The sequence below is a fragment of the Rhynchophorus ferrugineus genome, unplaced genomic scaffold (assembly GCF_030347505.1).
Source record: "Rhynchophorus ferrugineus isolate W39M unplaced genomic scaffold, kcgeb_rfMv2 rfM12, whole genome shotgun sequence".
NCBI classification, from domain to species: domain Eukaryota; kingdom Metazoa; phylum Arthropoda; class Insecta; order Coleoptera; family Curculionidae; genus Rhynchophorus; species Rhynchophorus ferrugineus.
In genome coordinates, this window is record NW_027472591.1 from 662728 (window position 1) to 687632 (window position 24905).

The 24905-nt window shown below is 41.6% G+C and overlaps 5 protein-coding genes and 4 pseudogenes across 5 annotated transcripts; 4 read left to right on the top strand and 5 right to left on the bottom strand.

The window, feature by feature from the left end:
* The first annotated feature begins 5218 nt into the window (after window positions 1–5218).
* On the top strand, window positions 5219–5590 carry LOC143205480 (histone H2B-like). Its single transcript, XM_076418656.1, has one exon. The coding sequence runs from the start codon at window positions 5219–5221 to the stop codon at window positions 5588–5590; it is 372 nt and encodes a 123-aa protein (XP_076274771.1).
* A 433-nt stretch (window positions 5591–6023) lies between these two features.
* Window positions 6024–6422, bottom strand: LOC143205486 (histone H3-like; annotated as a pseudogene).
* Window positions 6423–6670: 248 nt separating this feature from the next.
* On the top strand, window positions 6671–6949 carry LOC143205497 (histone H4-like). The gene has a single exon (XM_076418666.1). It carries the CDS (start codon window positions 6692–6694, stop codon window positions 6947–6949), a length of 258 nt encoding a protein of 85 aa, XP_076274781.1. The 5' UTR covers window positions 6671–6691.
* Window positions 6950–17738: 10789 nt separating this feature from the next.
* Window positions 17739–18050, bottom strand: LOC143205479 (histone H4-like). Its single transcript, XM_076418655.1, has one exon. It carries the CDS (start codon window positions 18048–18050, stop codon window positions 17739–17741), a length of 312 nt encoding a protein of 103 aa, XP_076274770.1.
* Window positions 18051–18330: 280 nt separating this feature from the next.
* Window positions 18331–18743, top strand: LOC143205619 (histone H3-like; annotated as a pseudogene).
* Window positions 18744–18860: 117 nt separating this feature from the next.
* Window positions 18861–19286, bottom strand: LOC143205571 (histone H2B-like). Its single transcript, XM_076418719.1, has one exon. The coding sequence runs from the start codon at window positions 19284–19286 to the stop codon at window positions 18861–18863; it is 426 nt and encodes a 141-aa protein (XP_076274834.1).
* Window positions 19287–20517: 1231 nt separating this feature from the next.
* Window positions 20518–20861, bottom strand: LOC143205488 (histone H4-like). The gene has a single exon (XM_076418660.1). The coding sequence runs from the start codon at window positions 20859–20861 to the stop codon at window positions 20550–20552; it is 312 nt and encodes a 103-aa protein (XP_076274775.1). The 3' UTR covers window positions 20518–20549.
* Window positions 20862–21960: 1099 nt separating this feature from the next.
* LOC143205481 (histone H2B-like) lies at window positions 21961–22345 on the bottom strand (annotated as a pseudogene).
* Window positions 22346–22598: 253 nt separating this feature from the next.
* Window positions 22599–22976, top strand: LOC143205572 (histone H2A-like; annotated as a pseudogene).
* Window positions 22977–24905: the final 1929 nt, after the last annotated feature.

A 24905-nucleotide genomic window follows, 5' to 3' on the forward strand; every position in this document is an offset into this window, starting at 1 on the left:
GGAGAAGTAAAAAGAAGATGGCAAATACATTGAGAGCAATCCATTAAAGGGAGAACCCTTTACAAATACTGCCAACAAGTGGGGAGAGAAAATATAGGACTGAGCAGGAAGGCCGTGCAACTGATGACAGGACACGGAAATATGCAAGCCTACCTGCACCGATTTAAATTAAAGGAGGCCGATGGACTCTGCGAGTGTCGCACAGGTTCAGAAGACCCGACGCATATATTGGAGACATGCGAAATTGGGAAAAGGGTAGAGGCCCGAAACAGGCATCGGACAGCCGACGGAAACTACAAGTTAAGGAACGCAGAGGGAATAGTAAACAAGGAAACCATCACAGAAATCAACGCGTGGTCCGATACGGTAATTGACTATGAGGGAAGTTATACCCAGGATGGCAGCCAAGAGGAGACGAATGCTGGCGCGCAATAAAGCGGCCAGTTATAGATCAGGGAGAAAACACGATAGGGAATTAGCGATCAAAATACGCAATAACGTCGCAACTACTCAAATATATATTATAGTTATTAATTGTATTGAATTATATTATATCATTATAATCTATTATATCGTAACTATATCTGTAAGTATCGTTAAAATAATCATTTTACTAATAATATGGAATAAGTTTGGTAAAATATGGTACAGCCCGAGATTGTTATTTAAAAATAAGGTAAAGTATTCCAAGAGTGACTTCGAAAATATGTGTATTAATTTTTATTACGTTTATGGCTATATGCTAATTAATTTATTTTTCTTAAGGGCAATAGCAGCCTCTTGTCGAAGTTAAATATGGTCATCGCGTTTAGGATTACAGGAAATATAATTAATAACGTAAAACCTGGGGCGTATTTGGGGCAAGCCCTCTATCCGTCTATATACAATAGGCAAAAGGGTTAAACTTGGGGCGTATTTGCGGCTCACCCTCTATGCCCGATGTGTCGTCATCTAGTAGACAATAGGTAAAATAGTTAAACGTGGGGCATATTTGCGACACACCCTTTATCCTCGAACAGTCGTCATCTGGTGTACAATAGGACAAACAGTTAAACGTGGGGCGTATTTGCGTCACGCACTCTATCCCCGAAAGGTCGTCATCCGGTATACAATAGACCGAACTGTTAAACGTGGTGTGTGTTTGCGTCACGTCCTCGATTCCCGAAGTTTGGTCATACGGTATACAACAAGCAGAACTTTTAAACGTGGGGCGTGATTGCGGCACGTATTCTATCACCGGTGGGTCGTCATCCCGTATATAATAGGCCGAACCGTTAAACGTAGGGCGTATTTGCGGCTCGTCCTCTATCCCTGAGGGGCTGTCATCCGGTATACAATAGGTCGAGCAATTAAACGTGGGGCGCATTTGCGACACGTACTCCAATCCGAAGTGTCGTTATTCGGTATACAATGGGCTGAACCATTAAACGGGTGTGTTTGCTTCACGCACTCTACCTTAGAAGGATTGTCTTCCGGTTTACAATAGGTCGAACCGTTAAACGTGGGGCGCATTTGCGACACGCACTCTATCCCCGAAGTGTCGTTATTCGGTATACAATGGGCTGAACCATTAAACGGGTGTATTTGCTTCACGCACTCTATCTTAGAAGGATTGTCTTCCGGTTTACAATAGGTCGAACCGTTAAACGTGGGGCGTATTTGCGCCACGCACTCTATCATCGAAAGTTCGTCATCCGGTATACAATGTATAGAACCGCTAAACGTTGGGCATATTTGCGACATGCACTCTATTCCTGAAAGGTATACAATCCATCGGATATACAATAGGCCGAACCGTTAGACGTAGGCTTTATTTGCGGCACACCCTCTATCACGGAAGGGTTGTCATCTGGTATACAATATGCAGAATCTTTAAACGTGGGTCGTATGTGCGGAACGACCTCTATCCCCGATGTTTCTTCTTCCGGTAGATACTAGGTCAAATAGTTAAACGTGGGGCATATTTGCGACACGCCCTCTATCCTCGAAGATTCTTCATTCGGTATACAATAGGCCAAACCGTTTTACGTGGGGCGTATTTTAGGTTCGCCCTCCATTCCCGAACGATCGTTAACCGGTATATAATGGGCCGAATCTTTAAAATTGGTGTGCATTTGCGTCACGTCCTCGATTCCCGAAGTGTCGTCATCCGGTATACAATAGGCAGAACAATTAAACGTGGGACGTAATTGCGGCACGTCCTCGATTCTCGAAGTGTCGTCATCCGGTATACAGTATTCAGAACTTTTAAACGTGGGGTGTAATTGCGGCACGCCTTCTCTCCCCGATGTGCCGTCATCCTGTTTACATTAGGCCAAACAGTAAAACGTGGGGCATATTTGCGACACGCACAATATATCCGGAGGGTCGACATCTGGTGTAGAATATTCCGAACCGTTAAAAGTGGGGCGTATTTGCGTCATGTCCTCGATACCCAAGGTATAGTCAACCGGTATACAATAGGCAGAACATTTGAGCGTTGGGCTTATTGGCAGCACACATTCTAACCCCGAAGTGTTGTCATTCGGTATACAATCGGCAGAACATTTAAACGTGGGGTTTAATTGCGGTTCGTCCTCTATCACCGATGGGTCGTCATCCGGTATACAATAGGCAGAACCTTCAAATGTGGGGCGTATTTGCTGCACGTCCTCTATCACATATGGTTCGTCATATGGTATAAAATAGTCAGAACATTTAAGTGTTGGGCTTATTGGCAGCACACATTCTAACCCCGAAGTGTCGTCATTCGGTATACAATAGTCAGAACATTTAAACGTGGGGCCTATTTGCGACAGGCCCCCTATACCCGGAGCTTCGTCATCTGGTATACAAGAGGCCGAAACGTTAAAAGTGAGGCGTATTTGTGTCACGTCCTCTATACCCGAAATTTCGTCATCCGGTACACAATAGGCAGAACTTTTAAATGTGGGGCGTAATTGGGGCACATCCTCTCACGACTAGGACAAACGAAACAGCAACGTTACATTTTTCGAAGCACCAGCTACAATTATTATTTTGGTGGAATATATTCCTACACAGTAGAATAAAACATAATTAACACAAGTTGTTACTAAAGAAAATTAAATTAATACATTAAGGAACTAAATTATTGCTTCAAATTAAAACATTATTATTGACATAAAGAGGCGGAGCGGTTCAGTACCATACTGGATAAAATATGCTTTGTAGCCCTTATAACATACATAGACCTGTATTCTAAAGGTTTACATTTAGTACCCATTGTAGTGTCGATAGTAGAAGTCGTTAGTGAAGTTTGCCGTTCTAAGCTCATCTGATTCTGTCGATTCTCATGGCCAGGACAAACGAAAGAGAGGGATACATTTTACCAAGCACCAACTACAATATTTAGAAGAGCTCAAAACGATCTCTAAATAGGGAATACTAAAAAGGCAAATTTAACACGACGTTTAAGTGTGTCTGTACTGCGTATCAAGGTCTTGTTTCATAACAGGCGCAGGAAGCGGAAGAAGCTTCAAATCGCCGTCATTTGTGCCTTTCACCAACAGACTCCAGACAGAACTGCTGAGCGATCAACAAAATTCAAGTTTACCTGTGTCTAACGGTCTTGTGTGCAATCCTGACAATTTGTCACCAAATGATGAGTTGGCGCAATAGCAATGGCACAGTAATATGTAAGCAGGGGAGGCACGGCATATTACATCATGGTTTTAGCATTAGTGACACTAGTCGGAGGAAATACAAATATGTCGTGCGTGCTACATTCCTGCGGTAGTGTTTTCGCAAGGATATTACGCAGGTTTTTCCTTAAATTGTCACTAGGCCGCCTGAAACCGAAAGGTAAAAGGGCACATTTAGAGGCCACCCTCATCTCTGTCCCTATTTAAATTGGTATGCAAGTGCTCTTGCCTTCTAACACGATTTGTTCCGAAAGTATCCTAACTTTTGGACCACAATGAATTTTAACGTTACCAAATACCGTGCTCGGGTAAGCCGCGGGTCTAACTACGACTGCCTTAAAACCCGCAGCGTATGCCCGAACATATCGGGAAGGCGCATGAATGGATTGACGAGATTCCCACTGTCCCTACTTAAATTGCTGTGCAACGGCTCTTCCTACAAAGCCGTAGTCAAAATTCAACCTCAATTGTGCGCCGTGCCCCTGGGCGGATTTATGTTATGCACTGACTCTGTCGGCGAAGAGCGGAATAACGAGATAGAACGGGTATCAGGCCTAAACACCTCGTACCCAAGAAGGGATCAGCACCGAAATCTCGACGTACATTAAAGGGAACAGTTATTTAGGAAAGCGTTTCTTCCTGCTAATTACTCCCATATATTTTATATATATTTTGCTCCGATCCTGTGATTTCGAAGAACAAGACCATTTACCAAAGGGCCGATATTTTCACATGGATCTCTGCCAAACCCTAAAACGAAAAATAAAAGTGTAACTTTCCTTCTCTCATGATTCCGTCAGAAGTGTTCGATTAAGTGTAGCCTCTATTTTAAATAAAATATAAATAAGAATAATATTTTCTCTTTCAACTGTTTTGGTGGTCTTGAAAAGGACCGATATTTGATGATAAAATAGGTTACATTCGCTTTATTTAGTTTTGCTATCTGTCTTTTTAGGTAAGAATACAGCTTGGATATTTGGCAGAATAAAGCCCTGGGCTATAGTAACACCGGATAGGAATTTGTTCAGTTCTTCGTTGTTTCTGATGGCCATTTGCAAATGCCTAGGGATAATCCTGGTTTTCTTGTTATCTCTAGCGGGGTTACCTGCTAATTCGAGAACTTCGGCTGCCAGATATTCCATTACGGCAGCTAAGTAGATGAGAGCACCGGCCGCTGCGCGTTCGGCATAATTTCCTTTCTTTAAAGTCTGTGAATACGACCGACAGGGAATACTAATCCCGCTCGGTTAGAACGAGACTTCGCCTTTCCCTTCACTTTTCCGCCTTTACCACGTCCGGACATTTGACTATCGATTGCTTCTAGAACTCGCTCTCCTTAGAGTTAAAATCTGTACTAAAACCGCCAACATACTAGCAACGAATTTTATTCGTAAGCCGAACGCACGATCTCGTACGCAATCAATGAGAGGCTAACTCAGATAATAGGCGGGGCTTAGGAGTGTATTTAAGGAGCTTATAAATTCTAGAAATTCCTAAAATTTATTTTAGTCTATTACTTTTCGTGGTTCATTTAATATCGTAATATTTATTTCCAAATGCCTCCGAAAACAAGCGCTAAGGTGGCCAAAAAGGCCGGTAAGGCTCAGAAAAATATCTCCAAAAGTGATAAGAAAAAGAAACGCAAAGGGAAGGAAAGCTACGCGATCTACACTTACAAAATTTTAAAGCAAGTTCATCCCGATACGGGTATCTCCAACAAGGCAATGTCGATCATGATTTATTTCGTGAACGATATATTCGAAAAGATAGCCGCGGAAGCGTCCCGTCTCGCTCATTACAATAAAAGATCTACAATCACAAGCAGAGAAATCCAAACTGCCGTCCGATTATTGCTGCCCGGTGAATTGGCTAAACACGCCGTTAGTGAAGGTACCAAAGCCGTCACTAAATATACCAGTTCTAAGTAAACCATAAGTCTTGAATATCATAAAGGAGAAAACGGTTCTTTTCAGAGCCACAATTTAGATAAATAAAAAAAGAAATAATCTTAAAAAAATTCCAGTATATTGTAGTATCCAATATTGAAATACAAATGTTGTTATCAGCAGTATATTGGTATTCTTTGGTTATTATTCATTATATTATTATTTCTTTAGTTTTTAAAAACAAAGCGTATAACTACACCGACTTATTAATTACTAACATGTAGTCGAATATAATTCTGAAATAAAAATCTGTAACACTTTTAGTGAAGTGTTTATTTAAATATAGATAAAAGAATATTAATTGAAATATCTTCTTTTTCATTAATTAAATTTAGGTGGTTCTGAAAAAAACCGTTTTTTTTCTGTTGAAATATACGAATATAATTAGTGTATTATAAATGATAGAAAATAAAGTTTAGGCACGTTCGCCTCTGATACGTCTGGCTAGCTGAATATCCTTGCGCATGATGGTTACTCGCATTGCATGTATCGCAGATTAATTAGTATCCTCAAAAAGACCGACTAAATAAGCTTCGCTGGCCTCTTGTAAAGCCATCACCGAAGAATTTTGAAAACATAAATCGGTCTTGAAGTCTTGAGCGATTTCGGGAACCAATCGTTGGAAAGGTAATTTCCTAATCAATAATTCGATGCTCTTTTGATAACGACGAATCTCCCGCAAAGCGACCGTCACGGGTCGGTAGCGATGTGGTTTTTTAACGCCACCGGTAGCTGGAGCGCTTTTCCTGGCCGCTTGTTTCCTAGGAGCTTTACCTCCTGTTGATCTTCGCGCAGTTTGCTTGGTACGAGCCATATTTTTAAATTAGAGATAATGAGAATAATTATCAAACGCAAACGCGGCCACCACTTTCGAACTGATTAGGTCATAAAATCAGAGAGTCCTTTTTATAATGTGTTATGTAATCTGATTGGTCCGTTTTGTGCTAGTGGGCGGAACTCAATCCCAAGTCTACAAAACCGGGCTGATTGAAAGCAATCGACAACAGTTGTCCGTAGCACTCGTATTGTGGGCGCGCTACTTATTAGAGATCATTTTTTTTTTTGTATTAGGTTCGTTAAAAGATGACCGGCAGAGGTAAAGGTGGTAAAGGTTTGGGAAAAGGAGAAGCCAAGCGGCATCGTAAAGTGCTTCGTTATAATATCCAAGGTATTACGAAGCCCGCCTTCAGAAGATTGGCTAGACGAGGCGGCGTAAAACGTATATCTGGTCTGATTTACGTCATCAGAGATGCCGTTACATATACCGAACACGCCAAAAGGAAAACCGTTATCGCAATGGATGTAGTATACGCCCTCAAACGCCAAGGACGAACTCTATAGGGATTTTGCGGTTAAATAAAGCATTATATATGCTGACCAATTAAAACAGAGCAACGTATCTATTCAACTAAAGGAAACAACGGTTCTTTTCAGAGCCACAATTTTACTATCATTAAAAAAAGAAATTTATTATTCGAATATGAACTAAGATGATGTTAAATTTTATAAAATATTTGCTCCATTATTCTAAGATTTACTTGCAAAGTAACAAATTTACTGCATTATAATAGACGATCGTAATATAAATGATAGGTAAAGTTTAAGATAAGATTTCATATTAAATGTAAATGATAGTAAACAATCGAATACCGAATCTTCTTTAATACCGAACATTCTTCAGAAGCTCGTTTGGTATGGGGTCTTCCCCTTCTGCCTTTCGGTTTCTCAAGTTCTCTATAACCGATTCGATTTCTCCTTCGGTTATTTCTTCCTCGTCAGTCTCCGTACCCGGCCATTCCTCGCTCATGACCGCGCTTATGACTTCGCGAGTTCGCTCTGTTTCCTCCAGGTCCATTGCTGGGTGGTATTTCTTCACTCTTTGTTTTTCGGCTGCTTCTCTTGCCTCCAGTGTTGCGTCTTCAGGCGTTGTTACCACTTCGCCTCTTCTCATGCCCGTTCTTCTGATGGCTTCCCAAATACCGTCCCACGAATTTGTTTCTATCAGGTTGTTAATCGCCTAACTGTCGTGTTCGGTTTTCTTTTCTCGTATCATTATCCGATACTCTCTCTTCCGTTCGTTGCACTCATTCACTATTTGTTGATTGTCTTTGCGTCTTCTTATTCTCCTCTTCAGTGCAGTTAGTGCTCGTTTATGTTCCGCACACTGCCCGTCCCACCATTCATTGCCATTTTTTACCATGATGGTTTTTCGTTTTACCAGTCTTCCTGCTGCCTATATGGCTTTCTGAAGACTGGCCGCCTGCTCCTCAATCACTTCGTGTGTCACTCTTTGTCCGATATTGGTCTCTATTTCTTCCAGTTTCACCCTGACCAGATCCCAATCGGTGCTGGCGAAATCCCATCTTGTCCTTTTTCTTGGGTTGGTTTTCCCATTTCCGCTCGCCACTCGATATTTGATATATCTGTGGTCGCTTAGTGTTTCCTCGTCACCTTTGCTTTTCCATTCTTCCACGTTTATTCCCTTACTCCACGTGAGGTCCATGTGCCCTGTGCCCTTATTACAATCGAAGCTGGGCACCGTGTAGTCTTCTTCTGCGAGCTCTAGGCCGTGGCTGATCGTCTTTCTCATGAGTTTCCAACCTTCCCATGCCTGAGCCCTCGGCGTTGGTTCCTGGATTAGGACTACCTCCAATCCATCTCTTGCCGCTTATTCCCTTACCAGTGCGTTTGCACTGATTCCTTTTCCCACGTTGACTTGAAGGATTTTCATTACCATCCGTAGTTGGTTCTTCTTTTTAATTATCTCTGTTGTTTTTTATACACTGGGCATTGGTAGTCAGTGGCCCTGTGATTGTTTCCCGCCTTTGTACCTGCTTTTGTACAGTTCGTGCAGCTCTTCTTCGTGGCTTTGCACGTCTTCCCTTCATGATCACCACCGCATACGTAGCAGGTGAGTTCCTTTGTCTTGCAGTTCTTTGATGTATGGCCGAACTTGCAGCATCTGTAGCACTGCATTGGTTCATCGTGTTCCGTGATCTTGTGTGCCATCATGTCAACCATGATGCGGCCTTGTTTCATGATGGCCTTGAACAGATTTGGGGCGCGTTCAATCACCCACGTGTCCCTCTTGGCTCCGTTAAAGGTGCATATTGTCCTTATTCGTCCCTCTTTTGTTTGACCCTGGAGTGCTGTTCGGATGCACTCATTCTCCTTGACAATATCAGCGATTAATTCATCGCTTTTCGTTCCTTGTATGATTCCCCTTATATTGATTCTGGGGTTTCTCGTGGCTCCGTTTTTAATATTTGTGTTCCCGTTGATTTTTAATTTTTCCGCTACACTTCTCCTTCGTTTTTCATCATGGCACGACATAATGATGCTGCCATTTTTGAGTGTTCTAATCTGTTTGAATCCACCCTGTATCTCGTGGTGGGTCAGTGTATTTTTGACCTCTTTCTTTGCCTTTTTCCCTGATTTATTGCTGACTTTGATGATCAGCTGCTTTTTCGCCATCTCTTTCGGCGGGGGTGTCCAGTTCTTTCCTGGCTTATCCGCTACGTTGGCATAGCTGAGCGTTTTCTTCGTTCTGTCAATTGTCGTCTTTTTCGTCGTTCCTTTCGTCGCCATGTCGCTCTCCGCCATCCCCTTTTCATTGCTGGACGTCTTGGTAGGTTTGGCGGCTTTCGCGGGCTCATTTTGTTTGTTTTGTTTGTTTTTATCGTTTGTTGAGGTGGATTCGTCAGGTTTTTGTTTTGCGATGAGTTTTTCCAGTCTGGCCATCCTACCCTCCCACTTCTTGTCCATTCTCTCCATCTTTTTCCCGATGGATTCTTTCAAGCTTTCCAATCCCTTATTGGCCTCATCGGATTTTCTTTTGATGTCCAGCTCCATGGACATTACAAAAATGACCTTTAACAGTAGGTCAATTTTCCTCCCAACTGTTTTAGCGTCGGCTTTAATGAAGGCTAATTTTTTTGCCAACGGGTTTTCCCGCGTGATCAATTGCCTCATCCTTTCGGCCTGCCTCTCCGACAGATCTACCAAGCTTTTAACCGACATACTCTTCAGCTCCTCCAGCTGCTCCTCGTATGTTATATCTTCAGCCGCGTCGTTATTTTCCACGGATTTCCTTTCATCCGTGGTCTGCGACCTCGTTCTTCTTGAGCTGCTTTCTGTTGGCTCTGTTGCCGCCCTTATTTTGGTTAGGGCTGGGTTGTTAAACCAGTCCCCCTCATTAATTGAGGCCGAGGTGGCCTCTGCGGTCGCTTCTTTAGAGGCCATTGTGACCTCCTTGCCGCTAATTATATTAATAACCCAACACCGCCTTTTTTAATTAATTTAATGTTGGGTCACGCCCTTAATTGGTTTTCCCAGGTACAATAATGTAATATACTGTTGATCGTATCCCAATACTGCCCTGTTATAAACTTATTGTTTGCTTACGCACGGTATTGAAATATCCCAGATGCAACAGCAAATTTGGTGGATGTTTATTACACAGAGAATTTATTTTTGATTTGAATGGTTCAGTTATAACCGTAAGGATTAATTAGTTTATTGTTGAGTTTCTGTTAGAATTTAATTAAAATTTTATGTTGAGTTAATAGTGTATATTCATTATTGCTATCCGTAAAGATTAATTTGATTATTATTGAATTTTAATTACAGTTTTATGATGAATTAGCAGTATATGTTTATTATTATTGCTATCTGTATAATAAAACTCCACCCCGACTTTGATGATGGGTCACGCACGTTGTGGAATTTCCCAGAGCTTTAATGAAATTTTGATGCCTGATTGCGTAATTAAGCCGGATAAATTTTGCTGGTTTTTTGTTTAAATCAATTTAGAATTTTGAATAATTTGGAGAATTAAATCCGGGACTGTAATTCCACAGCACTGCGCTACTTTATCCTTATTTTCTACCACTTAACTTTGTTTCCAGCGCTTCGGCCCCCTTTGACTTATCGCCACTTGTTTACCTACCTTTGCACTGGTCACTGATTTGCACACACAGACACTGTGCACACCACTCACTCTTTGTTTGCGGATAGGTTTGCTCTCCTAAAATCTTTTGTTTATCCTCTTCCTCCTCTGTACAGGTTTAATTTTGGCAATCAAACTGCACGATTACACAATAGAACAAAATAGTCCGAATAGTATCTAATAATTAGATTCCATTCTAATTCAAATTTATTAGAAAGCTCTAATTTCTTTTAAATTTGATTCACCCTGCACTTCCACTACACCAATTCACTTCAGAGCTCTCAGACACGACCGCTCGCTTCGACTGCTCGATGCGGAATGAGTAGGTAGGGACATTTGAAATGTAGACCATTTGTCTATTTCTCGGCTTCCAGGTAAAGGGGTGCTTAACGTTTCGGCCTTTTGTATACCGGATGGCGACCTTTCGATGATAGAGGTCGTGTCGCAAATACGGCCCACGTTAAAAGGTTCTTCCTATTTTATACCGGATGACGTCACTTCGGGGACAGAGGACGTGACGCAAATACGCACTAGGTTTGAGGGTTCTACCTTTTGTATACCGGATGAGCAAACTTCGGGAATAGAGGACGTGGCGCAAATACGCCCCACGTTTAACGGTTCGGCCTATTGTATATCGGATAACAACCGTTCGGGGATAGAGGGCGTGCTACAAATAAGCCCCAAGTTAAACGGTTCGGCATATTGTATACCGTATGACGACACATTGTATATCGAATGACGGCATTTCGGGGTTCGAAGACATGGCGCAAATATGCCCCACGTTTAAATGTTCTGCCTATTGTATACCGGATGACGACACTTCGGGTACAGAGGACGTGACGCAAATACGCACCACGTCTAAGTGTTCGCACTATTGTATACCGGATGACGAACCTTCCGGGATAGAATGCGTGCTGCCAATACACCCCACGTTTAAAATTTCTTCCTCTTGTATACCGGATGACCACAGTTCGGGGACCGAGGAGGTGACCCAAGTTCCGCCATTTGTATACCGGATAACGACACTTCGGGTTGGAGTGCGTGTCGCAAATGCGGCCCAAGTTTAACGGCTCGACTTATTGTATACCGGATGGCGACCCTTCAGGGATAAAGGATGTGCCGCAAAAACGCCCCACATTTAAAAGTTCTGCCTATTATACACCGGATGACGACCCATCGGTAATAGAGGACGTGCCGCAATCACCATCCACCTTTAAAAGTTCTGCCTGTTGTATCCCGGATGACGACACTTTGGGGACAGAGGACAGGTTTGAAGGTTCTGCCTTTTGTATACCGGATGAGCAAACTTCGGGAATCGAGGACGTACGCAAATACGCCCCAACTTTAACGGTTCGGCCTATTGTAGAACAGATGACGATTCTTAGGGGATAGAATGTGTGTCGCAAATAAGCCCCTACGTTTAACTATTTGGCCTAGTGTATACCGGATGACGACCCTTCGGGTATAGAGTTATTGACACAAATAGGCCCCACGTTTAAAGGCTCTGCCTATCGATGACGACACATCTGTGATAGAGGTCGTGGGGCAAGTATGCCCCACGTTTAATTATTCGGCCTATTTTATACCGGATGACGACCCTTCGGGTATAGAAGACGTGCCGCGAATACGACCCACGTTTAAAAGTTCGGTCTATTGTATACAGATATCGACACTTCGGGGATAGAGCGCGTGTCGCAAAAGCGACCCACATTTAACGGTTCGGCCTTTTGTATACCGAATGATTACCCTTCGGGGTTCGAATGCCTTCCTGCAATACGCCCACGTTTAAAAGTCCTACCTATTGTATACCGTATGACGACACATGGGTGATGGAAAACGTGACGCAAATACGCCCCACGTTTAACCCTTTTGCCTATTATATATAGAGGGATAGAGGGCTTGTTTCAAATACGCCCCAGGTTTAACGTTATTAATTATATTTCCTATAATCTTAAACGCGATGACCATATTTAACTTCGACAAGAGGCTGCTATTGCCCTTAAGAAAAATAAATTAATTAGCATATAGCCATAAACGTAATAAAAATTAATACACATATTTTCGAAGTCACTCTTAGAATACTTTACCTTATTTTTAAATAACAATCTCGGGCTGTACCATATTTTACCAAACTTATTCCATATTATTAGTTAAATGATTATTTTAACGATACTTACAGATATAGTTACGATATAACAGATTATAATGATATAATATAATTCTATACAATTAATAACTACAATATATATTTCTCAAAATTCTGTTGTTATAAAATGTCAGCTACTGTTTAACATTTAATTTTTTTAAATTTATATTGAATTGTGGTTCTGAAAAGAAACGATTTTGCAGGTAAGTAGTATATTTTGAAATGTAGACCATTTGTCTATGGCTCTGGTGCTTGTTAAAGCTCTGAGCTGGTCTTTCCTACGTAAGTCTCGGGAAGGGTTCACGGACGGGTCTCCGTGCGGCTATTCAGTACCGTCGCGACGTTATTGCGTATTTTGTTCGCTAATTCCCTATCTTGTTTTCTCCCTGGTCTCTAACTGGCCGCTTTATTGCGCGCCAGCATTCGTCTCCACTTGGCTGCCATCCTGGGTATAACTTCCCTCATAGTCAATTACCGTATCGGACCACGCGTTGATCTCTGTGATGGTTTCCTTGTTTACTATTCCCTCTGCGTTCCTTAACTGATAGTTTCCGTCGGCTGTCCGATGCCTGTTTCGGGCCTCTATCCTTTTCCCAATTTCGCATGTCTCCAATATATGCGTCGTGTCTTCTGGATCTGTGCGACACTCGCAGAGTCTATCGGCCTCCTTTAATTTAAATCGGTGCAGGTAGGCTTGCATATTTCCGTGTCCTGTCATCAGTTGCACAGCCTTCCTGCTCAGTCCTATATTTCCTCTACCCACTTGTCGGCAGTATTTGTAGAAGGTTCTTCCTTTAATGGAGTGCTCCCAATGCATTTTCCATCTTCTTTTTACTTCTCCTTCCTTGATTCTTTTGATGGTTCTGGTGCTGATCCATCCGTGGTTTTTCAGTCCTATTTCTTTGTTTGCAGTGGCTTCTCTCGCGAGTCTGTCTGCGGTTATCATTTCCTCCGTTGTCATTCTCCGGCACCATTTTAGCGATATTTCACTACCGCTTTTCTGCATACCTAGCAAGGTTGCTTTGATTTGCATTATGTCCTCATTTCGTGTGCTTGCGTACTCGGCCCACCATATGGACATTCTACTGTCCGTTCGAATGGTGATTGGTCCCGGTAGACTTCTGTCCCATACCAGTTCTATGGCTTTCTGTACTGCCACGAATTCTGCCGCTCTGGAGCTCGATTCGTCTTTTATCCTTAGACTTATCTCTTCTTGGGCGTTTGTTCCTGTCCGAATCACTATTCCTATGCCTGCTTTTCCTTCCTTGGCACTAGCGTCTGTCCATATCTTATTGTTTCCGACGCTATTTGTCCGATTTTCCCACGGTTCCTCCCATGGCCATGGCAATTTCTTTGGTTCTAATCCTTTTGGCCCATTGGGGTATCCGTATTTTTCAGCATCTCACCTCTGGATCTCGGCTTCCAGGTATAGGGTTTTTGTTCCAGCTATTACCTGCAGAGCATCATTCTATGTGGTTCGATAGGCGCCTGTGATTGCTTACAGTGCAGTTCTTTGTGCTGCTGCTAGCGCTGTCCTAGCCCTTCCCACCGAGGCCCTGTATCCCCATATTTCTGCGCCGTATAATACTGCGGGATTTATAACCCTGTCGTATATTTGACGCATGACCTCTGGTGCCCTAGGGTTACTTCTTCTGCGCAGTGTTCCCCAGAGCCGACACATCACTGTTTTCTGTTTCTTTCCTCAACAGCTGTATGTGTTGTATATACTGCTGTTTCCTGTCAGTTGTCACACCCAGATACTTTATTGTATCTTTGACATGGATGATATCTTCGCCAAGTTTGACCGTCGGTGGTCTGCTGTTTTTCTTGCTCCAGAAACAGCAAGCCTCAGTCTTTTCCTTGTTCTATTCTGCTCCTGCCCCGTAGGCCCATTTCTTGGCAATTTTCCCAACAGTTGTTCCAGGCAAGGTCCAGCCTGTTTCTGATGTATTTATTGCTGAGAGCAATCACCTGGTCGTCCGCGAATGCCTGAATTCTCATTCCGCAGTCCCCTACTTCCGATTAAGAGACTTTGCGGAACCAGCTGTTTATGCCCAGCAGCCATAGCGTTGGCATTAAGCTTGACACTTGCGGACATCCCTTGTCAATTTCCATTGCCACCTGGTTGCTGATGATATTCCTTCCCGTCAAGAAGCTGGCTATTGATCTTGCCATTTTCTTATTTATTCTGCTTCTTCGCAGTTCTTCTAATATTTCTACCTGGGTTGCTCTGTGGAAAGCATTTCGGAGGTCCAGCGTCACCATTAGAACGTGTTTCCCTTGTTCTTTTTCGGGTGTTGATCCATTTCAGTAGATCACTCACGGCTTGTACGGTTGACCTGTTTTTTCTGAAGCCGTACTGCCTTGAGTCGTGTAGCTCCATTTTCTCCGCCATTGCCTGTAGTCTCTGATTAAGTACTTTGTCTAGTACTTTTCCTAGCGTTGGTAGAAAGCTGATGGGTCGTTCGCCTCCGTCGCTTTTCTTTAACCAGCACAGTTTGGCCGTTTTCCATATCTTAGGAAAGTATCCCGCGTTGTAACAGTTCCTGTACAGCGTCAGGAACTCGTGTTTTCTCGAGATCCAGACATTCTTCAGGAGCTCGTTTGGTATGCAGTTTTCCCCTTCTGCCTTTCGTATTCTCATGTTCTCTATAACCGATTCGATTTCTCCTTCGGTTATTTCTTCCTGGCCAGTCTCCGTACCCGGCCATTCCTCGCTCATGACTCCGCGAGTTCGCTCTGTTTCCTCCAGGTCCATTGCTGGGTGGTATTTCTCCACTCTTTGTTTTTCGGCTGCTTCTCTTGCCTACAGTGTTGCGTCTTTAGGCGTTGCTACCACTTCGCCTCTTCTTATGCCCATTCTTCTGATGGCTTCCCAAATACCGTCCCACGAGTTTGTTTCTATCAGGTTGTTAATCGCCTGACTGTCGTGCTCGGTTTTCTTTTCTCGTATTATTTTCCGAAACTCTCTCTTCCGTTCGTTGTACTCATTCACTATTTGTTGATTATCCGTGCTTCTTCTTATTCTCCTCTTCAGTGCAGTTACTGTTCGTTTATGTTCCGCACACTGCCCGTCCCACCATTCATTGCCAATTTTTACCATGATGGTTTTTCGTTTTACCAGTCTACCTACTGCCTGTATGGCTTTTTGAAGACTGGCCGCCTGCTCCTCAATCACTTCGTGTGTTACTGCTTGTCCGATATTGGTCTCTATTTCTCCCAGTTTCACCCTGATCAGATCCCAATCGGTGCTGTCGAAATCCCATCTTGCCCTTTTTCTTGGGTTGGTTTTCCCATTTCCGCTCGCCACTCGATATATCTGTGTTCGCTTAGTGTTTCCTCGTCACCTACCTTACCGCTTGTCTTCGGTGGCATTTCGAAATAAAAATCCCGACGTCTCACGTACCTCAAAGAGTACTTAACTAAAAAAATGCTTTTAATTCTAGAACTTATAATAATCTAAGGAATACTTCTAAGCCCCGCCCATAGCCCGAGTTAGAGTCTGATTGGTCGCGTATGATATATCGAGTTTGGCTGGCGAACAAAATTCCAGGCCGATCTGTAAGAAATTTCCAGTACCGTTTTTGATTTAAAGGTGAGCAGTATCTAACAACGATCGAGATTAACATGTCCGGACGTGGTAAACGCGGAAAAGTGAAGGGAAAGGCGAAGTCTCGTTCCAATCGTACGGGATTACAATTTCCTATCCGTCGTATTTATCGACGTCCAACATTCTGATATAATTTCTTAATTTTCTTATAAGAACGTTCTAATCACGATTCGTTTGACAAAGTTTCGCACATTTTAACTGTCGGACGGCCGCTCTCATTTAATGCGTACCCTATATGATATGAGCCGATCGCAGGACTGAACGGTCGATCGCGAACGACGTTCCATATTCCGGCTTCGTCGAAACGTTCATCGAGCTTGGAACCATTTACTTATTTCTCATATCAAATATATAAATCCTTTAGAATATCATACGATTTATGTTCGAGGCGTTAAAAGATAAAACGTAGTAGAAGTAGCAACCTTTGCCAATAAATTCTACGTTGACTATCGTCTTAAAAGCAAGCACAAAATCAAGCGTTGCTCCCGATTCCGTCGAAACTACCAATTTTCATTCGAGTTATAGACTTTCGGTTATAACTATGAAAATATATCTTTTCAAATCTACGTCTCCCGATATATCGTCTTTTGATATAAATGCAATTCCGTACAGATTTAATGCTATTATTGGAGAAACGTGACATATTATTTCTAATTGATGCGGTACAGATTGTTCGTTGTCCAAAACGAATCTATATCGAAACGTACCGTTGTCGAATTAACTCGAAGGAAACAATAACATGAAAATTAACCGATCCTATACTAATATACTTCTTTTTAACGGTTTCTTAATTCCATCCGAACTCTGGGTTACAATCGAACGTATCGAGTGAGCAACGATATATAGACTTCTATGAAAATATCGTGTCCAACCCTTCTCTATTGGTACAATGCTCATATATATTATAGTATACTCTGCTTCTTTAGTTGAAATCTGTTTTCATAAAAGTTATCTCTTTAAAACTATCAATTTTTATTACATCAATAAATACATAGAACGCGTAGGTAATACGTAGGCAGAGCGTTTATCTCCATACATACGTGCGTAAAACTACCGTTCCCTCTTTGAAATCTTAAGGATTCTCCAAGCTCTTCGACGCGAAGTTTATCTCGGAGTATTTCCTCTCTAAAGGAAAACTATATTAAAGCTTCAACGAAGATTCGGTATTCGATTGATCACTATCATTTACATTTAATATGAAATCTTATCGTCTATTATAATGCAGTATATTTGTTACTTTGCAAGTAAATCTTGGAATAATGGAGCAAATATTTTATAAAATTTAACATCATCTTAGTCCATATTCGAATAATAAATTTCTTTTTTTAATTGTAGTAAAATTGTGGCTCTGAAAAGAACCATTGTTTTCTTTAGTTGAATAGATACGTTTTTCTGTTTTAATTGGTCAGTATATATAATACTTTATTTAACCGCAAAATCCATATAGAGTTCGTCCTTGGCGTTTGAGGGCGTATACTACATCCATTGCGATAACGGTTTTCCTTCTGGCGTGTTCGGTATATGTAACGGCATCTCTGATGACGTTTTCCAAAAACACTTTTAAAACACCTCTGGTCTCTTCGTAAATCAGACCAGATATACGTTTTACGCCGCCTCGTCTAGCCAATCTTCTGATGGCGGGTTTCGTAATACATTGGTTATTATCAGGAAGCACTTTACGATGCCGCCTAGCGCCTCCATTTCCCAAACCTTTACCACCTTTACCTCTGCCCGTCATGAGTTATTCAATTTAGTATTTAAAAAAATCAAATTTATAATCGAATTTTACGGCGTACACCTGGAATACTACAGATAACTATTTAATTTTCAAACCTTACCATGGGTTTTGTTGAGTTCAAATCGGGTCCCGCCGACAGATGGTAGCCGGACCAATCAGAATATCTTCAGACACTATAAAAAGTTAGATTTCTTTGACACCTTCGATCAGTTTCATAAAGTCTGTTGGCGGTTGCTGTTGTAATTCTTCCTACACGTTTGAAGTCAGACCCGTTTAGACGATGGCTCGTACCAAGCAAACTGCTCGAAAATCAACCGGAGGTAAGGCTTCCGGAAAACAATTGGCCGCTAAAGCAGCCAGGAAAAGCGCTCCCGGTACCGGTGATGTAAAAAATCGCATCGTTACAGACCCGGTACGGTCGCTCTAAGAGAAATCCGACGCTATCAGAAGAGTACCGAATTATCGATTAGGAAATTGCCTTTCCAACGATCGGTTCGCGAAATCGCTCAGGATTTCAAGACCGATTTGCGGTTCCAAAGTTCGGCAGTGATGGCTTTGCAAGAAGCTAGCGAGGCCTATTTGGTGGGTCTCCTTGAAGACACCAATTTGTGTGCGATCCATGCTAAACGAGCAACCTGTATCATGCCTAAGGACATTCAATTAGCCAGACGTGTTAGAGGCGAACGTGCATAAATGCTATGGCTGTCATATATTAAAGTCGTTTTCAGTATTTATATAAAAAACGGTTTTTAATTTACTTGACATCGTATATATACTTTCTTCTTAACAGTAGTTTTTTTTTTTTCTTCTTTAAACATTTTGGAGCTCTGAAAAGAGCCGTTTTCCCCCCTTCATATTATTATGATCATCAGAACTGGTATATTTAGTGACAGCTTTGGTACCTTCACTAACGGCGTGCTTAGCCAATTCACCGGGTAGCAATAACCTAACGGCGGTTTGGATTTCTCTGCTCGTGATGGTCGATTTTTTATTGTAATGGGCGAGGCGCGACGTTTCGGCGGCTATCCTTTTGAATATATCGTGCACGAAAGAATTCATAATCGACATGGCCTTGCTGGAAATAGCCGTATCGGGATGAACCTGCTTTAAAACTTTGTATATGTAAATCGCATAGCTTTCCTTCCTCATGCGCTTCTTTTTCTGGTCGGTCTTAGAGATATTTTTCTGGACTTTTCCGGCTCTCTTGGCCGCCTTACCGCTTGTCTTTGGTGGCATTTCGAAATAAAAATCAGGACGTCCCACGTACCTCAAAGAATACTTAACTAAAAAAATGCCTTTTATTCTAGAAATTATAACATTTCAAGGAACACTCCTAAGCCCCGCCCATATCCCGAGTTAGAGTCTAGTTGGTCGCGTATAATATATCGAGTTTCGCTCGCGAACAAAATTCGAGGCTGATCTGTAAAAAATTTCCAGTATCGATTTTGATTTAAAGGTGAGCAGTACCTAACAACGATCGAGATTAACATATCCGGACGTGGTAAAGGTGGAAAAGTGAAGGGAAGGGCCATGGACTCGTTCCAATCGCGCAGGATTACAATTTTCTGTCGGTCGTATTCACCGACTTCTAAGGAAAGGAAATTACCCCGAACGCGAAGGGGCTGGTGCTCCCGTCTACTTAGCTGCCGTAATGGAATATTTGGCTGCCGAAGTTCTCGAGTTGGCAGGAAACGCCGCTAGAGACAACAAGAATACAAGGATTATCCCTAGGCATTTAAAATTGGCCATCAGAAATGACGAAGAACTGAACAAACTCCTCTCCTGTGTTACCATAGCCCAGGGCGGCGTTCTACCAAACATCCAGGCCGTATTGTTACCGAAAAAAGCAGATAGTAAAACCAAATAAGTTACATGAGCCTTAGGGCTTTTGTGTCGTACAAAATCCTTTTAACTATCGGTCATTTTCAGGACCACCAAGATAATAAAACAAAAAAAGAAATTTAATATTAAAACTCATATTATAACTTGCTTTTACTAATTATTTAAAATACCCTAATAAACAGTTTAAGTATTTTAAAGATTGTTTTATGGGTGTGAAAGATTTTTCTAGCGGTTCTCCTTTAGTAAAATCAACCGTATTGACATCGCGCCTTGTATATAATATATGTAATTAAAGATGAATTAGTGGGTCGGTCGATTAAGTAAGTATAGAGTTTTGGAATCCAAACCCTCAAATAATTAGGGAAAAACGGCCATCATCGATATCTCTTCTGTTGATCTCTCGATATTACCCGTTTTATATTGGCCACGTTTACGATACGGAATTACAGCATTAATGCTGTGAATTGTACTTAAATTATTATTATAGATAAAACTATGATGATTGTAACGATTATAAGGTTATACTTAAATCCTAATAGAGCTTCAATTTTTTAAATATTGACAAATTTGAGGTTCTGAAAAGAACCGTTGTTTAATTTTTGTAAAATTAATTTTGAGTGTCACGTTTCACGTTAGTTCGCGAATAAACTATGCGGCTTAACCTCCAAACCCGTATAATGTACGTCCTTGGCGTTTCAAGGTGTATACTACAACCATTGCGGTAACGGTTTTCCTTTTGGCGTGTTCGGTATATGTAACGGTATCTCTGATGACGTCTTCCAAAGACACTTTTATAACACCCCTGGTCTCTTCGTAAATCAGACCAGATATACGTTTTACGCCGCCTCGTCTAGCCAATCTTCTGATGGCGGGCTTCGTAATACCTTGGATATTATAACGAAGCACTTTACGATGCCGCTTGGCTCCTCCTTTTCCCAAACTTTTACCACCTTTACCACCGCCGGTCATATTTTATCGAACCTAACACAAAAAAAAAATTAAATGTTCTCGAATAAGTAGCGCGCCCACAACACGAGTGCTGCGGACAACTGGTGTCGATTTCTTTCAATCAGCCCGGTTTTGTAGACATGGGATTGAGTTCCGCCCACTAGCACAAAACGGACCAATCAGATTAGATAACACGTTATAAAAAGGACTCTCTGATTTTATGACCAAATCAGTTCGAAAGAGGTCGCCGTCGTTTGCGTTTGATACTTATTCTCATTATCTCTAATTTAAAAATATGGCTCGTACCAAGCAAACTGCGCGAAGATCAACAGGAGGTAAAGCTCCTAGGAAACAAGCGGCCAGGAAAAGCTCTCCAGCTATCGGTGGCGTTAAAAAACCACATCGCTAACGACCCGTGACGGTCGCTTTGCGGGAGATTCGTCGTTATTAAAAGAGCACCGAATTATTGATTAGGAAATTACCTTTCCAACGATTGGTTCCCGAAATCGCTCAAGACTTCAAGACCGATTTACGTTTTCAAAATTCGGCGGTGATGGCTTTACAAGAGGCCAGCGAAGCTTATTTAGTCAGTCTTTTTGAGGGTACTAATTAATCTGCGATACATGCAAAGCGAGTAACCATCATGTCCAAGGATATTCAGCTAGCCAGACGTATAGAGGCGAACGTGCCTAAACTTTATTTTCTATCATTTATAATACACTAATTATATTCGTATTTTGCAACAGAAAAAAAACGGTTCTTTTCAGACCACCTAAATTTAATTAAAGAAAAAGAAGATATTTCAATTAATATTCTTTTATCCATATTTAAATAAACACTTCACTAAAAGTGTTACAGATTTTTATCTCAGAATTACATTCGACTACATGTTAGTAATTAATAACAGTCGGTGTGGTTATACGCATTGTTTTTAAAAACTAAAGAAAAAATAATGTAATGACTAATAACCAAAGAATAACAATATACTGCTGATAACAAAATTTGTATTTCAATATTGGATACTACAATATACTGGAATTTTTTAAAGATTATTTCTTTTTTTATTTATCTAAATTGGGGCCCTGAAAAGAACCGTTTTCTCCTTTATGATATTCAAGGCTTATGGTTTACTTAGAACTGGTATATTTAGTGACGGCTTTGGTACCTTCACTAACGGCGTGCTTAGCCAATTCACCGGGCAGCAATAATCGGACGGCAGTTTGGATTTCCCTGCTTGTGATTGTAGATCTTTTATTGTAAGGAGCGAGACGGGACGCTTCGGCGGCTATCCTTTCCAATATATCGTTCATAATATTCGAAATAATTCATGATCGACATTGCCGTGTTGGAGATACCCGTATCGGGATGAACTTGCTTTAAAATTTTGTAAATGTAGATCGCGTAGCTTTCCTTCCTCTTGCGTTTCTTTTTCTTATCACTTTTGGAGATATTTTTCCGAGCCTACCGGCCTTTTTGGCCGCTTTACCTCTTGTTTTCGGAGGCATTTGGAAATAAATATTACGATATTAAATAATCCACGGAAAGTAATAGACTAAAATAAATTTCAGGAAACCCTAGAATTTATAATCTCCTTAAATACACTCCTAAGCCCCGCCTATTATCTGAGTTAGCCTCTCATTGGTCGCGTACGAGATCATACATTCGGCTTACGAATAAAATTCGTTGCTAGTATGTTGGCGGTTTTAATACCGATTTTAATTCTAAGGGGAGCGAGTTCTAGGAGCAATCGATAGTGAAATGTCCTGACGTGGTAAAGGCGGAAAAGTGAAGGGAAAGGCGAAGCCTCGTTCTAACCGAGCGGGATTAGTATTCCCTGTCGATCGTATTCACAGACTTTTAAGGAAAGGAAATTATGCCGAACGCGCAGCGGCAGGTGCTCTCGTCTACTTAGCTGCCGTAATGGAATATCTGGCAGCCGAGGTTCTCGAATTAGCAGGTAACCCCGCTAGAGATAACAAGAAAACCAGGATTATCCCTAGACATTTGCAAATGGCCATCAGAAACGACGAAGAACTGAACAAACTCCTATCCGGTGTTAGTATAGCCCAGGGCGGTGTTCTGTCAAATATCCAAGCTGTATTGTTACCTAAAAAGACAGATAGCAGAACTAAATAAAACGAATGTAACCTATTTTATCATCAAATATCGGTCCTTTTCAAGACCACCAAAAGAGTTGAAAAAGAGAATATTATTCTTATTTAACTTTTATTTAAAATAGAGGCTACACTTAATCGAACACTTCTGTCGGAATCAGGAGAGAAGGAATGTTACACTTTTATTTTTCGTTTTAGGGTTTGGCAGGGATCCATGTGAAAATATCGGCCCTTTGGTAAAAGGTCTTGTTCTTCGAAATCACAGGATCGGAGCAAAATATATATAAAATATATGGGAGTAATTAGCAGGAAGAAACGCTTTCCTAAATAACTGTTCCCTTTAATGTACGTCGAGATTTCGGTGTTGATCCCCTTCCTGGGTACGAGGTGTTTAGGCCTGATACCCGTTCTATCTCGTTATTCCGCTCTTAGCCGACAGAGCCAGTGCATAACATAAATCTTAAAAAAGTAGGAAGAGCCGTTGCACAGCAATTTAAGTAGGGACAGTGGGAATCTCGTTCGGGCATACGCTGCGGTTATTAAGGCAGTCGTAGTTAGACCCGCGGCTAACTTAGTTAGAAGGCAAGGGCACTTGCATACCAATTTAAATAGGGACAGAGATGACGGTGGCCTATAAATGTGCCCTTTTACCTTTCGTTTTCAGGCGGCCTAGTGACAATTTAAGGATAAACCTGCGTAATATCCTTGCGATAACACTACCGCAGGAATTTAGCTTGCACGACATATTTGTATTTCCTCTAGACTAGATTAGTGACTAGTGTCACTAATGCTAAAACCATGATGTAATATGTCGTGCCTCCCCTGCTTACATATTACTGTGCCAACTCATCATTTGGTGACAAATTGTCAGGATTGCACACAAGACCGTTAGACACAGGTACACTTGAATTTTGTTGATCGCTCAGCAGTTCTGTCTGGAGTCTGTTGGTGAAAGGCACAAATGAGTGCTGATATGTATACTGATGCTGAATTGGTGGGGTCGCCAAAATGCCGATATTGGCGATTTGAAGCTTCTTCCGCTTCCTGCGCCTGTTCTGAAACAAGACATTGATACGCAGTACAGACACATTTAAACGTCGTCCTAAATTTGCCTTTTTAGTATTCCCTATTTAGAGATCACCTTGAACTCTTCTAAATATTGTAATTGGTGCTTGGTAAAATGTATCCCTCTCTTTCGTTTGTCCTGGCCATGAGAATCGACAGAATCAGATGAGCTTAGAACGGCAAACTTCACTAACGACTTCTACTATCGACACTACAATGGGTACTAAATGTAAACCTTTAGAATACAGGTCTATATATGTTATAAGGGCTACAAAGCAGGTGTATTCGTACCGCACTTTAGCTCCGCCTTTTTATATCAATAATAATGTTTTAATTTGATTTGATTTTAATGTATTAATTAAATTTGCTTTAGTAACAACTTGTGTTAATTATGTTTTATTCTACTGTGTAGGAATATATTCGACCAAAATAATAATTGTAGCTGGTGCTTCGAAAAATGTAACGTTGCTGTTTCGTTTGTCCTAGTCATTAGAGTCTACAGAAGCAGATGGGCTTGGAACGGTAACGTCTTCCACTTTACAATGGAAGACGAGAAATTCCCTAATATCGAAATCCGTCTCAGTCATTTTGGTAAACTTCATTAACGACTTAAACTAGTGACACTACAATGGGTAATAAATACACCCCACGTTTAGCGATTCGGCCTATTGTATACCGGACGGCGACATTTCCGGAATAGAGGGTGTACCGCAAATACACCCCACATATAACGGTCCAGCCTATTGTAAACCGGAAGACGACCCTCCGGGGATAGAGCGCCTGTCGCAAATACGCCTCACGTTTAACGGTGCGGTCTATTGTATAAGGGATGACGACCCATCGGTGATAGAGGACGTGCCGCAATAACACCCCACGTTTAAATGTT

Coding starts and splice junctions, on each gene's coding strand:
- LOC143205479 (XM_076418655.1), bottom strand. CDS start 18,050: ATGACGGGCAGAGGTAAAGGTGGTAAAGGTTTGGGAAATGGAGGCGCT.
- LOC143205571 (XM_076418719.1), bottom strand. CDS start 19,286: ATGCCACCAAAGACAAGCGGTAAGGCGGCCAAGAGAGCCGGAAAAGTC.
- LOC143205488 (XM_076418660.1), bottom strand. CDS start 20,861: ATGACCGGCGGTGGTAAAGGTGGTAAAAGTTTGGGAAAAGGAGGAGCC.
- LOC143205497 (XM_076418666.1), top strand. CDS start 6,692: ATGACCGGCAGAGGTAAAGGTGGTAAAGGTTTGGGAAAAGGAGAAGCC.
- LOC143205480 (XM_076418656.1), top strand. CDS start 5,219: ATGCCTCCGAAAACAAGCGCTAAGGTGGCCAAAAAGGCCGGTAAGGCT.